We start from the raw sequence: 13,532 nt of genomic DNA, 5'->3' as shown, positions 1-13,532 counted from the left end.
AGGGCAAAGCTGTGTTCTGTGTCCACCATGGTAAAAAGTTTAAAGAAGAGTCAGTACTGAGGCAAACATTTGTAAAAAGTTTCTAATAGCCATGGGAAGAATGTGTTCAGGTTGTAGAACACCTCAATCACATACCAGCTCCAAATGCAAAGAAGAAACTCTTGTCTGGGTAGTCTTCCAGCAGGTCCTTCACCCTCCTGCCCATTCGCTCATTTCGCTTGTAGATGAGCTCCTGACGGAAGTAGCTGTCTATCTCTTGGGCAGTAATGCGTTCATGGGCTGGAAGTGTAGCATTAATGAAATTTGGGACCTAAGGTAGGAAAAAAAAATGTCTTCATGAAAGGGGCATTTATTTCACAGGCAGCCATCATGCACAGGCATTTTGCTCCATCACTGAATGTGGCAATTGCCTTTGTCCCTCACGGCACATCCAGTATGACAAAACCCAAAGAAAGCTAAAAAATTACTCAGCAAACTTCAGATATGCATAGTGCTTCTTTCCTCTCAACATATAATTCATAAGCCAGCCAGCTGAATTTTTTTTGGTGCAAAGTTAACAAATACTCTCAGTTTGCCACATGGTAGATCCCCAGTCCTGATTGCTCAGCTGAAGAAAGTAAATGTTTGTCCTGGCTATCTTTAGCTACATAAGCCTTCCATAAATTGCGATAGGTATGACATAACTATAATGATAATTGCACTCTTCTAAGAGAGTTTGACACTGGCTGTCAAAGAATAACTGCAATTTGAACTAGTTAACAAAAACTTCCCCAAACTTTCCAGAAGAAAGAGGGCCAGATTTTGTCAGGGCAGAAAGTATTACCATCTCCAATTCCCCTGTCCTCAAGGTATCTTTCAAAATACTGGCTTCCTCCCCTGGGGCCCCCAGGACAGCTGTGGCTGCACGCTACCCTGAGCTCTTGCTACTGGAAGGAAACGTGGGTCTGGAGTTGCAGCCATCCTGGTTTCTTGACAAGTATCTTTGGGCATTGCAGCTATGGGGACTGCTAAGGAAAGGGCCTACAAGCAGTGGTTTCTGGGGAGCAGAGCCACTACACCAGGTGCTTTCCCTTGCAAGGCTGCAGCAGCTGAAGAGGCTCTGGAGCCACTCAGAAACTATTACCGCCTGTTTCCAAAGTGTTCTTAGCCCACAGTGGGTCATCTACTGGGCAAGTATGGGGTCAAATATAATTTACAGAGAAGCTCTGCTTAAAAACATAAGCTGATAGTGTTGCAGACTATTACTACTCAGCTCTGCTGTGAGGGAGAGTGCTCTGCAGTGGAGTTCCTCATGTGAGTAAAGGGCAGTTGCTCCCTCAGAGACATGCAAGTCTCAGCAAGAGCTGCTCTCTCCAAGGACCTTAAAGCAATGCCAGCTGTCTGCAGTCTGTAACACCTCAGCAGAATAGTGATGCGGCATCTGTATGCTCTTATAGTGCTGGCCTCTTTTGAGAAGCCCTTTGAAATCTACAAATGAATTGCACTGTGTAGGAGCTAAGCAGTGTTAATGACCAGGTTGCCTGCGTGTGCAGGCTGAGGGGTGTGCAGGACGGGAAGGTAACAACACGCACGCAAAGCTCAGTGCCGGAGAAGCTAGGGTTAGTACAACAGTATTCCCAGCTCTGCAGCACTGCACCATATATATCAAAAGGCCATAGGAAAATGGTTATTCATCAGGGAAAGCTCAGGTACCAACACCCACTTGTTCAGCACTGTGAGGCTAGAGCCTATGTTTTCATTGATGTGCATGAATTGCCAGGCAGTACCCCACGGGCAAGAATAGAGAGGCCTGATGTCTCAGTCTGAGGTTAGCTAATCTAACAGCCCAAACAGGCCAAATTGGTCCCTGCTGGGCATTTTCTCGTGGTTTAAAGATCAGAGCATTGCATTCCACTGTGCTGCTTAGGAAACCGTCTCCATAAACCAAGTCTGTGAGGCCTCAGAAGGTTTTCTTTTCCTTAACATTCAGTCTAAATCTATCTGATCTTTGTTTCACTCGATTTCTCTTCTTTAGGCCTTGACCACAGTACACAATCATAGTGATAGGGGAGATTAAAAAGCTTGCAACTTGCCCAGCCTTACACAAGCGTCCAAGTCACGAGTGCATTTCTCTGTCACTACTTGGACAAAAGAGCCTGCTGCTGCTCTCTGTTGGTGCTAAGGTTACTCATACCTAAGCTAGCGTAATTCCACAGGATCCTTAAGAAAATAAAGGATTAAGTCATAGAGCTTTGACGCTAAGGCAAACACGGCACTTGTCCAAAAGCAAAAGCCAGGTGTGCCTTTGCTGCTTGCATGCAGCAAGACAGGGGTAAGGTGGTGCAGACTCCTGGGACAGGAGGCGCCGGAAAGCAGATGCACCAGAAAGCCAGCAACGTGCCCTTGGCCCTCACCTGCAAAGGGCCTACCTGAGGAGAGACAAGTGTGAGTGAGACAGGGATTAGCACTACGGGGACATGTGCGTAGTAAAGGGCTGCAGTGGCAAGACTCACTTGAGAAGTGTCATGGTTGAAGATTATGGAGCTGAGGTCCCCACAGTTGTAATGCTTGATAAGGTCTTCTGTCGTATAGGGGATCTGGAAACTGCCTGCTCGGAGGCTCTCCTGCTGGAAGAGAGTCTGATTCAAAGCAAAGACCACCTGAGGGAGGGGGAGAGGGAGGAAAAGACAGAGTTCCTGGTGAGTTCTCGTCTCGCCCCTTGAGAAGGTCACAGACAAATAATTGCCTGCCAAGGGCTCTCTGAAGCTGCTCCCGCTCCAAGCACACCAGTCCACATGTTGCCAACCCGCACCTCTGCCAGGTCTGCAGATACTCACACCTCAGGTCCCACGGGCCTGCTCATAGGGAACTGACTCACCACACGTAACTCCAGGAGGTTTTGCCCCTGATGTGATTAATACAGGAGATACAAAGGGGCAGACTGAAACAGGGGCAATCTTGCTCCCCTAGACGACAGTTTGCCTGACCACCATAGAGCCATAGGGCCTGATGGGCTCCTATCCCCACAGCTCCTCAGCCACCTACCTAACTAAATTAAGCACGGCTTATTTTGCCCTTTCTTCCTCACCCACAAAGAACATTAACGCTGTCATCTCCTGCTTTGTGTCTCCTTCTCCCACACACCCAGCTTATTTCAGGCAGGAATGGCTCTCTGGAGCAGGACAGGGAAGCATGGCAGCTGCCAGGGGACATAGGCAGCCACCCTCCCTGCAGGTGAAGTCTGAGGGCAGCAGCCCCGCAGCTGCTCAGCACTCTCCCCTACTGACTGCCTCCGCAGGCACAGGGTTGCCACTGCCCCTGCCTCCTCTCCTCCTCGACCTTCACCTGGGAATGCAAACACTCCCATTCCTTTTGCCTCAAGCTGAACCAGTGTGGCTGCCACAGCTCCTACCCCCAGGGAGCCTCTCCCTTGACCGGAAAGGGAGAAGATCAGCTGAGGTGTCCTCCAGGTGTTGCTGCTTCCCCACCTCCAGCACAGCATGGCTCTCCAGGGTGGCAGCCTCAGGACCTGACCCAGAGAGAGCTGCAGCTCCAGCTGCCTCCTGCCTGGGGCAGTGAACACCCACTCCATGAGGATGACTGCCACTTAAAAGGCACAGGAGAGCCATTTGGAGCAACAGTTGACAGAGGCCTCTGGAGCCAAACAGACAATGCAGGACCTCTGTACCTCTCCCTCACTGCTCCAGCAGCTGCAGCAGGCAGCCACCAAGCCCCAGAAAGGCAGGGAGCTAAGGAAGCAATTGGGGCAAAAACCCCCCAGGCTGAGCATGGGATGCAGTGGGCACACTGGTGGGGCGTGGAGCTGGCTACTTGCCTGTGCAGACAGCAGCTCTCAGTCAGCATGTGGCAAGTAAAACACTACCATCTCTCCTGAACGCACACTCAAGCTACCACTGGTTTGCACAGCAAGACTAGACAACTGCAACATGCCTTCCTAGTACCTACTGGCTTGGTTTTTTTATTTCTAAAGGCAGTAAGCCATGAGATATTGCTGAGGTCTTGAAACACATTTCAAAAGTTATTCCAGGGACGGTTATTTTCCAAGCTCTGGTGACTCTGCAGCCTGATGAGGGCTCTCTGTCATTAACTCCTCCTGGATATTTGCCTCGAACACCATTAAAAGCACTCTGGAACTGGAGGTATTCACCAACACCATGAAACTCACACATAAATAAGCATACTCTTAATGTACAGAGATTATGTGAACCAAATCTTGGGATTACAGGACAGGGCAGATGTGGGAACAAACAGTTTGCCGTCCTCCAGCACACCAATCTGTCTCCTGCTGAAAGGTGCAGGTCCCACTAAACTTGAAATCACGCCATCCCCACTATAGCTAGAGCTACCTGTCTGGATCCAAACCACTGCATATTTAACCAAATATGAAAGCACATAACTTAGCATTAGTTTTGGAAGGGTGTTCATGAATAGAAACATTCACTGCCATCTCATGTTTTTTAAAAGGGCAAGAATTCACTTTGTTGGTACTAACTACACCGGATTAGAAGAATACCTTCAGGTAGACACTCGGGACAGTTACATCAAACTAACCAATGGCCATCTTGCAAAGGAACTCTGTTTAATTTGGAAGTAAATTGAACAAAAACAAATTGAAACTACTTTATGTCTGAACAAAAGTTTGCATGCAGGCTGCGGTTTATTGCACTCCAAAGCCATTGTTTTCCATTTGTTTGGCTTCACTTCCGACACAGAGAAGCCCTAATGAATGTTAATGACCAGACAAGATTCACTGGGAGACAAGCCAAATCTATGCTGAAAATGTGGGATTTCTACTGCCAGGACTGATAGGTTATGCCAGGAAATTCTCGTATGTACAATCAGTTCAGTCAAAAGCACTTACATGGGAATGGATTATTTTGTAAGTTGACTACCATATTGGCATCCACTTGGACAATTTACCATTACAGCAATATGGCCCTTTCTAGACACTGCAGCCTCTGAAACAATGACCAGCAGTCCCTGTCCACAGAGCAGGAATAAGACTTGCGACGGTCTCCTGAGCTGGTCAGGTAGCTCTGACTCAAGGTAGAATAAGCACATAAAAGAGGCTTTACAATTTTTACCATTTGATTGTCATCCAAAGACAAACTAGCGGAGGGTAACCGGCTTCCATGGAGAAAACACCAGCCTGCTGGGTGAGACGTGTTAACAAAGCAAATCTTCCTCTTTCTGCTGTACTCCCACAGCCTGCACTCCTGCTGTCACTTGCTCTGCATGCTACCCACTGCTCCATGCACATCTCTTCCCTCCTCCCTTGCAGTGTGCTTCAGGTGAAACAGATTCAGTCTCTCCTCCAAACAGATTCTGGCCTGGACCATAGCAGCAGGGTCAAGCCACACAGGCATCTTCCTTCCTTGTGCCCACCCACTGGCCATGAGAAACTAGCACACAGTAAACTGCAAACAGCTAAATAAATCTATCTCAAGAGCATGGTTTAAAACCACAATGACTACCTGCATTTATGGAGGATTACCACACACGTTTACACAGAAATACAGGCAACTCATGCCCTGCCCCCTCATATCTTTAACCTCACTGCTGGCATGACACAAAGCTGTCCTCATGAGGAAGCTTTAGCAGCTGTCTGGTCTTTGCTAAGAGTATATCTTTCTGGTGTGGAGGTGGGAGAGTTGATACGGGACATGTGAAGAAATCTCAGGATGGCAGCAGCTGAAGGACTTGCCTGCCCAGCTGAGGAAGCACAAGACCTTTCACAATGAGGTGGTTCATGTTTCACTGCAAAGAACAAACAGTCTGCAAGTTCACTGTCCAAGACTCATATACCCCATTCCAACCACAGCTGCCTGGGGACGGAGCATCCAGCAGGCTGCCATGGACCCCATAGCCCAGTTGGTGGGTTTGCATGGCACTGCATGGGCTGTTTTCTTTTGGCACGGACTACAGAGGGCTGTTCCCTGCCAGGTCAGACTTCCCCATGAGCAACGTCTTTCCTGATTTGGATCTAGACCTGCACCCTATCACTGTGCATAGCACCTGAGAGAGAAGTCACACAAGAACCACCTGAAGCCCACCCAGAAAGGAGACTTTCACCTTGGCATTGTGAGTGACAGAAGTTTTCTCAGCTCCTTTGATAACAGTAGCAGCAGCAGTTCAAGTCTCTTTGCACCATTCTCAACCACAGCCCAAGCACTGGGAGCAAGAAAAGTCAAGATACAACAAATGGGCAGAAATCAAAAGAGCATCAATGTCCTTGACGATTAGCGCTCTCTAATGAGTTACAGTAACTCATGTTATTGGGCTTTGCACAGCTGGAGGGCAGGAGATGCTGTTGCCAAAAATACTCTCCGCATCAGCTGGTCTGAACAGAATGGTGGCATCTGCTGGAAGGGGATCCATCTGCTGGAAGGGGATCCATCTGCTGGAAGGGGATCCATCTGCTGGAAGGGGATCCATCTGCTGGAAGGGGATCATGGCACACCTACTGAACAACTACACAGCATTATGATTTGGCATCGATGTGTGTGTAGAGGCTGTCAAACGAACATGATAGTTTCTCTCCATTTCTGTATCTCTTGTACGTTCTTAGGGGAACTGTAACTCCCCAGCAGAAACAGAAGGGGTGTGGGGGTAAAAAGCTGTTTGCAGTACCAGGTGTTGCTTAAGGGTATGCCCTGGTAAGAAGGTTATCTTCAGTAAACAGTAATGGATAAACACTGTCAGGATCTCAAGAGCAGGATGATTCCTGAACCTACTGTTCTTAAAGGATTTCGTTTGCTGAGGTGGGTCTTGCTCACAGGTTGATAACTTATCTGTCATTATTTCTCAAAGAAAACATTAGACTAGGTGCAAAGTGATATTTAAGAAAGATCACAGCCATCAGACTCTGCAGACTGGATCCCAGTCTTGTTTACCAGATGTGAAAAGCTGAAGAAAGTCGACAGAGCATGAGAAGCAGGGACCAGATCAGCAGTTGATCTGCAGCTGCTCTATTTGCTTGGCACTAATACTGCTTGCCTTCCTAGCTCCCCATTGAGTCCTGCAGTCCTTTCGTTTCTAGTAAGTCCATGGAGTTAAGATCACAGAAAAGGAGGAAAGGTTCATGAGAAATTTTCAGTTTTGCTTAGAAATCAAAATCAAGAATTTGTGCTGAGCTGAGCTTCTCCAACAGGTGGTACAGAAAGTATGCATCTGTCTTCCATGTATCTCTTGCACTGCACTCTTTTACTAATTCCAAAATCTTTCCTATGTTGGAATCCACAGAAATCACTCCACATTCATCCTCCTTGCAAAACTGTTCTTACTTACCTCACACCTCCCTGCCCCTGCCTCTCCCCCCCAGCAACTCTACCCTACTCTGCTCCATTAAGTGTATTCATACTAGCATCAAAGCATCTCCTGAAAAGATGTATTCGGAGAACAAAAGTAACAAGTTTATTAGAAAGGGATTTTTTTCCTCCCACCTCCTATTTCCACTGTGATCTCTCCGTCTTCCCCCAACCCTCTCCCTTTTTGTACTGTGGAAAAAATCGATTAAGCTCTCTGGTATACATATTGCTGCAAGCCTCATTCTCCTCCTGGAGATTTCTTCAGCTGTCAGGAGACACTTGTCCCCTTTGCTAGCATTGTTGGAGTGGCCTGCTAGGCTGAGGGGGTAGGGAAAAGGGGGTTAGAGCCCGGCAGATGCCTTTTTTGTCAAAGACAAAAGACCCCCTGCCATCCTCTCCACTTTTCAGCACTTTCATCCACATTGGATCAAAGAGCTATTCTGCATATGAAAGGAACCTGGCATTATGCACCTCAAATTAGCCTATCGCCATCCCGCTAGCCTCCAAGTCTTCCCAACAAAAGCCCTCACATCTGTTCCATCATTTGCCTCATCTTCTGGTTTTTTTTCTCTCAGCTCTCAGTTTTTGAGGGCCATTCAGCCCCTTGAATTATAGTCTGGGGGAGCATCTTCCTTGCTCTGGGATCGCTCAGCCGGACAATTTGCTTTTAATTGTCTCAAGGAATCATAGGCTGCTTTGGGCCCTTCCCAGCAACTAACTGCATCCATTCAGCCTCTTCAGCCAATTCTTTTGCTCTTCATCCTCCTGCTCAAAAGCATGTTTCCCTCCTTGCTCTTCACCTGGAGGAGACCATTGCTTCTCCAGGCCAGCGAACACTACTGCCCCAAATCAAAGCGAGCCTCAAATCAAAGGCATCATGACTATGAAAGTCAATAATCCTCCTTTGTCATGGTAATGGTCCAGCAGGCCAAGTGCTGAGAAGAAAGCGGGATTCCCACTCCAAAGTGACGCAGCTCCTTAGATGTCTGGTGCCCGTGCCTCAGCTGCCTTCGAGGCAGAAAGTTGGGCCTGGCATTCTCAGAGCCTGGAAACCTGAACCCACCTGCCATGAGAAGCCCTGCAAACACCAGCCTGAGCACACACGCAGGACAAGTCTGATTTTGGCAGGTGCCGAGGGTACCAATAGGAGATTTAACCCACCATCTGCAGCCTTCGGTGGAGCCTAAGCCACTTTCAGGGCTGTTGCACCAGATGAGATGCTCTCTGTAGCCCCTGCAGCAAGCTTTTGTAAAGAGAGGAAAAAAGGAAACAAATTCCCAAACTTGGACCACTTTTGTGAGAAAGATTGGATTCAGATGACTAGAAGAGACAGGTTATCTGAGGGACTCACCCTAAGTACAAGAGACGAACATTACAAGAAGTCACTGAAACAAAAGGAAATGTAAAATATTTGTATGCGAATTCACAAGCCAACCCTTCTCCAACTAGGAGCTATAAAAACAAGGGATTTCCAATAACTTATCAGGCACTTCTGAAGCAGTGAATAAATTTATCATCCTCCTCTTGATGCAGGAGGATGGTAGATAATGCTGAATCAGACAAACTCTGCTTACAGCACTGCTGGAAGAAGTGCAACTCATTTACTTGTAGCAGACTGCATTAATATGTAGCCTTTTGCCTGATTAATTTACACTGATTTACAGGCTTTTATGTTTCCACTGACAGCAGGAGAAATAAACACCCCACAAGGTGCTAATGTGGAATAAGACCAGGAGTTGAATAGATTGTTCCCATTTCACAGGTCAGCTTGCAGTTTGCAGCTGGACACCTCCACGACCTCACTGGGACTTGCTACTGTCTTTCTGCAGGGCTAATAGTGTGGCTATGAACCTGCTGCTGCACCTCATCCCTCAGAGCTCTCAATCTAAGCGCTCACTGGGGTTCTTCCTCGTGCTACAGGAATGCCTGAAGCTTTTGTGAAGTTCATCCTTGTGTGGAAAATCTTCGCTCTGTGCTAGAAATGAACTGGTGATGCACATTTGCATGTTACTAGAGAAGGATTAAACTTTTTAATTCGACCTTTGTTAAGGATTTTGTAAACATTAGCAAAGCTTATTTTAAAACCTTCACAAATCAAACCTTCATCAGATACATTTTTACCTCATCAAACAGAACTAGGGACTAGCCTTTTGTGTAATTTTCAGGTTTCTACAGTCCTGAATCGAAGTTCAAAGCAAAAAGTGGACTTTCAACACATTATACTTAGAAGTCCTGCCTGTCTCCTACTCAGCATTTCTTCAGTTAGCAATGTCCAGCTTGTTTTGGATTAGCATTCCGATGTAGCTCCTAAACTCAGGTCAAGACCAGACTTGGGAACAGTTAACCAAATGAAAAAGAGTTACTAGCAATCCAGATTTCTCCTAAGGTATGCCCACTTTCCAATTTACAGCACTGTCTAACCAGTATACTAGTAGTAAGGGTTTCTTTCTTTTGCATAATTATTTATTTTACAAGACACTTAACACAGCCATCTCAAAATTGTATTAAAATAACAGAGTTGCAAAGCAAAAAATCTGAAATTAGGGTTTCTTGGGCTGCAATTGGCTATACTTTTAAAATTCAACACCTGCAATTAATGTTTTGTTTGTTTTGTTTAAAAAAAAACACAACAGCTTCTACTAAAATATGAGTTGCTTTAGTCCACCTCCTCTTCATTCTTTTCCACTGGATACTCTTATTAAATTTAGTGGAAGCAAAACTAAAATGCTGATGTTACCAAAGCAAACAGTTTTGGGGGGTTTTTTTGGTTTGTTTTTTTTTTTTTTAAACTTTTAAACAACCATACAGGAAAATTCTCTTAGAAAGGAAACAATTTGGCTGTCCAAACTGTAGAAATTATGTAAAAAAATTAGAAACTATGAAGACATCACTGTGTCTGCCACTGTAAGGAGTAAGCTAGTAACACAGCCAAAGCCCAACCTACCTCCACAGCTTCAAGGACAACATTTAGTAGTAATTTTTAGCTTCCTAAAACACAATCACTGAAAGTAAACAAACTTGGTATTGATGACCTGGGATTTGGCCTCCAGTTTTCTTTCACTCAACCACAGATGCTTGTTGGAATGCTGCTAGATGAAAGAAAAAGCCTTACAGGTCCCCTCTTGCCTGCACTGATTATTTTTTCACTCGTCCTCTCTACCACAGGCTATGCATAGCTTAGGACTAAACTTGACAGCAGTTTGGGAGATTACTAGAAGTAGCATGTCTTAGAAAAGCAGAATACTGAAGTTTGAAACAACTCTCACTAGATCTTGTGCACCTTTTTTGGTGGAATGGAATAATTCAGAAAATAAACTTTTCATTGGCTTGAGTGCTTCCCTCTCCTTCTGTAAAACTGATGTACATTACTTGCATAATTCATGTAAGCATGAGCAAATCAAGACTACAAAGTTATTAGAGTAAACAATCTAGCCTTGCAATGTGATGAACAAGGTCAGACAGTTATCATATGCCTTCTGGTAACCATGCAACAAGGTACTTTGGATTTTCTTGAAGTCCTGCCAGCTGGGAAAGCATGTTCTGTATAAAACACTCAACATTGATAAAACATTTTTCCACTCAACAGAACAATTTGGCCAGGACTCTGGCTGCTGTTCTAAACAGAACAACAACTTTGAACCAGTGTTTATGTCAAAAGCAACTTGGAGCATCTTTAAGAGAAGCTTCTGGCTTCCAAATGGAGCACAGCAGAGCAAGATGACCTTTTCAAGGTACAGGGGTGAAAGGGAGAGTTTATATTAGTGGTAGACTTGCCAAGAAAAACCTGAAACAAGAACTGCTGAAATGGGCTGTAGCTGGTTTCAGGCAGACCAGAGGCTGGAAGTTCTCAGTGAAAAAAGCTTTCCAAGAGGAATAGCTGACAAAATTTTCACATAGTGAAACGCAGGCCTAAATCTGTGCTGTTCACAGTAACCGTGAGCTCAGCCACACAGAAAAATTAGTGTATCCCAAGGTAGTGTGAGAATTTACAAGCCACCAGCTGTTCTATGCATACCTCCTGAGAGGATGTTCTGGAAATGAGCCAGCTGGCTCCACTGCCAGACAGCACGTCCCCTCACCTCCCAGGCTGTCCACATTGGGACCACTGGTCATGTCCTACTTTAGCCAACACACCAAGCTGCCTTTGTGGAAAAATCTGAAATACTCTGATTTTCAGACCCATGAAAACCCACCTGCTGCCAATGCAATCAGGAAACTGCTGGGCGTTTGGCACTTCTGAAAGATAGGCTATTTATTGTTAAAAAGAAACTGGGAGTTTTGTTTTATTTTGTTTTTCTGTTTCAGTTTTGTTCTTGAAAGGGATTGCTGCATGCCAACAAGGACCCCTCAGGAATTTTAAGTGACTGCCTAAGTTCAACTGCTTCACAAGAAATCTCACAGATCAGGTAAGCTATTGCTTTGAAAGTATGGAATATTTTAACTCGTGGACTTCTGTGCCAGTTTCAATGCATCCAGAGCTAGAAGAAAGGATTCTCATTTCCCCTACTAACCCCAAGACTTAGCCACTGTACAACAGGCCTTTATTATTTTCCTTACCCTGCTGACTACATTTTTTAAAAAGGTATTAAATCACCAAAAAGTAACTGCAGTCCATCAAAATATGAAGTCAGAAGGATGCTAGCTCAAATTGGATTGCTGTAGCTTTGTAATAGGCATCTACCAACACTGCCACCTGGAACTGATTGGAACAAAAAGTGTAACAGAAATATTAGCTGAAGATTTTGTCAGGCAAGAAAGCCATGGAGTACCTCTGAACTCATACCCTTCAGATCAACTGAACAGAGATTTCTTAATCATCTCAGTCAACAGGGTAGACAGCAGTCCCAACAATGAGCTAACCCGGTCGCCTTTAGGGCTTTTGAGCCCTAGATAGTCAAATCATTTTGTTAATGGCCAGGGCAGGTCACTGTCCCCACAGCAGTTCCAGCACAAGGTCACACACACTCACTGTCACAATAAGTGTCCTGGATAAACATTTGCTCAAGGAGTCCTGAGAAAGCGGAAGTATCTGCCAAGAGCTCATCATTTTCACAAAGTCACCAGGTTTACAAAAGTCTCACTGTTAAGATTAAAAAGGCCTAAGATAAGCAGGAAGGCTCTGGGGTGTGATGAAATGTGGTAGTAAAACAAGAACAAAGCATGGCAAGATTTATCTCATGGTCATGTTATACTTTGGCCTTGGAAGGGAACACCTGGGTGGTTTTCCTAGGCTAGAGAGGGCAATTCTTTTTCAGAAGTTATGTGGAAAATCTGCAATGCAACTGGTAGCAACTCAACCAGCAACTCCATGTATGGAAATTGCAAGAACATATTGGCTTAAGGTCTGTAACTTTCAGCACCAAAGCAAAAAGCTCTGGTGCACTCAGAATTGTGCAAAAAATTTTAAAGGCATAATGGGATGTGAATCACCATTCTCCAAATCCAGTTTTGGAAATAACAGACAAACAATATTGTACAACAGCAGTTGCTTGGTGAGTATCTGCTAAAACTGTGACAGAAACAAAACAATAAGCAGGTAACCAGGGCAATAAAATTCAAGTGGCTGAACTGTTCATACTCCCCAAGAAGGTAAATTCTGCTAAGCTGTACTTTAAGACTAATGGGATCTTTCCCAGGGACTCCCGAGTAATTTAGTTCCATTTTTTGGACAACAAACCCTCTAGAAGGCCTGTACAGCACAGGCATGAGGCTTGCACTCCAAAACGTCTAGTCTGAAAACTTAAGCTTGAATGAGAGCACACCATATACAAGGTCTTGGGTTAAGCTACATTTCTAGTATCCACCCCAAATATCTGCAGCAGGATGCCTCCCTCATGCATGATTACACCTCCCTCTTGCATCATTACACATTGTTATTAATGTCCATCTTCTCTATGTCAAGCAACATCTACTGGAACTCTTTATGCTCATGTCTCTTCAGTCAAAATCTGAGATGCAGCTCCACAAGCCATGTATCTATGCAGTGTTGTGACACTGGGTTAAGGATTAAAAGAGTTCAGCGATTACCTCACTCTGGATTGTGACACAGAACAGATAACAAAAAGAAGCTATCCATCCCTTCAAATACACTACATATCTCCCCCATAAAGCTCCTACAGGTTTTTTTTAAATATTCATGAAAGGACTAAAATGCTATCCCCAAACCCATATATATGGAAAATAAACTTGGCATTGAGAATCTTGTGTCAAAATCGAACAGACAGA

General features: G+C 45.1%; 1 protein-coding gene across 3 annotated transcripts in view; it reads right to left on the bottom strand.

Moving 5' to 3' along the window:
• The window catches only part of LOC142027204 (metalloprotease TIKI1-like), a 77,881-nt gene that overhangs the window by 24,217 nt on the left and 40,132 nt on the right, over window positions 1–13,532 (bottom strand). For 2 of the 3 annotated variants that reach the window (XM_075020921.1, XM_075020922.1), the window contains exons 3-4: window positions 2,493–2,639; window positions 136–310 (exon numbers count right to left, since the gene is read on the bottom strand). In XM_075020921.1, coding sequence (XP_074877022.1) covers window positions 136–310; window positions 2,493–2,639 — 322 coding nt within the window. The remainder of the gene's footprint in view (window positions 1–135; window positions 311–2,492; window positions 2,640–13,532) is intronic. The other variant, XM_075020923.1, reaches the window with a different exon arrangement.

Source organism: Buteo buteo, chromosome Z, assembly GCF_964188355.1.
Source record: "Buteo buteo chromosome Z, bButBut1.hap1.1, whole genome shotgun sequence".
Taxonomy (NCBI): domain Eukaryota; kingdom Metazoa; phylum Chordata; class Aves; order Accipitriformes; family Accipitridae; genus Buteo; species Buteo buteo.
The sequence above is the reverse complement of the archived record's forward strand: the minus strand, read 5'-3'. Positions and strand labels throughout refer to the sequence as shown.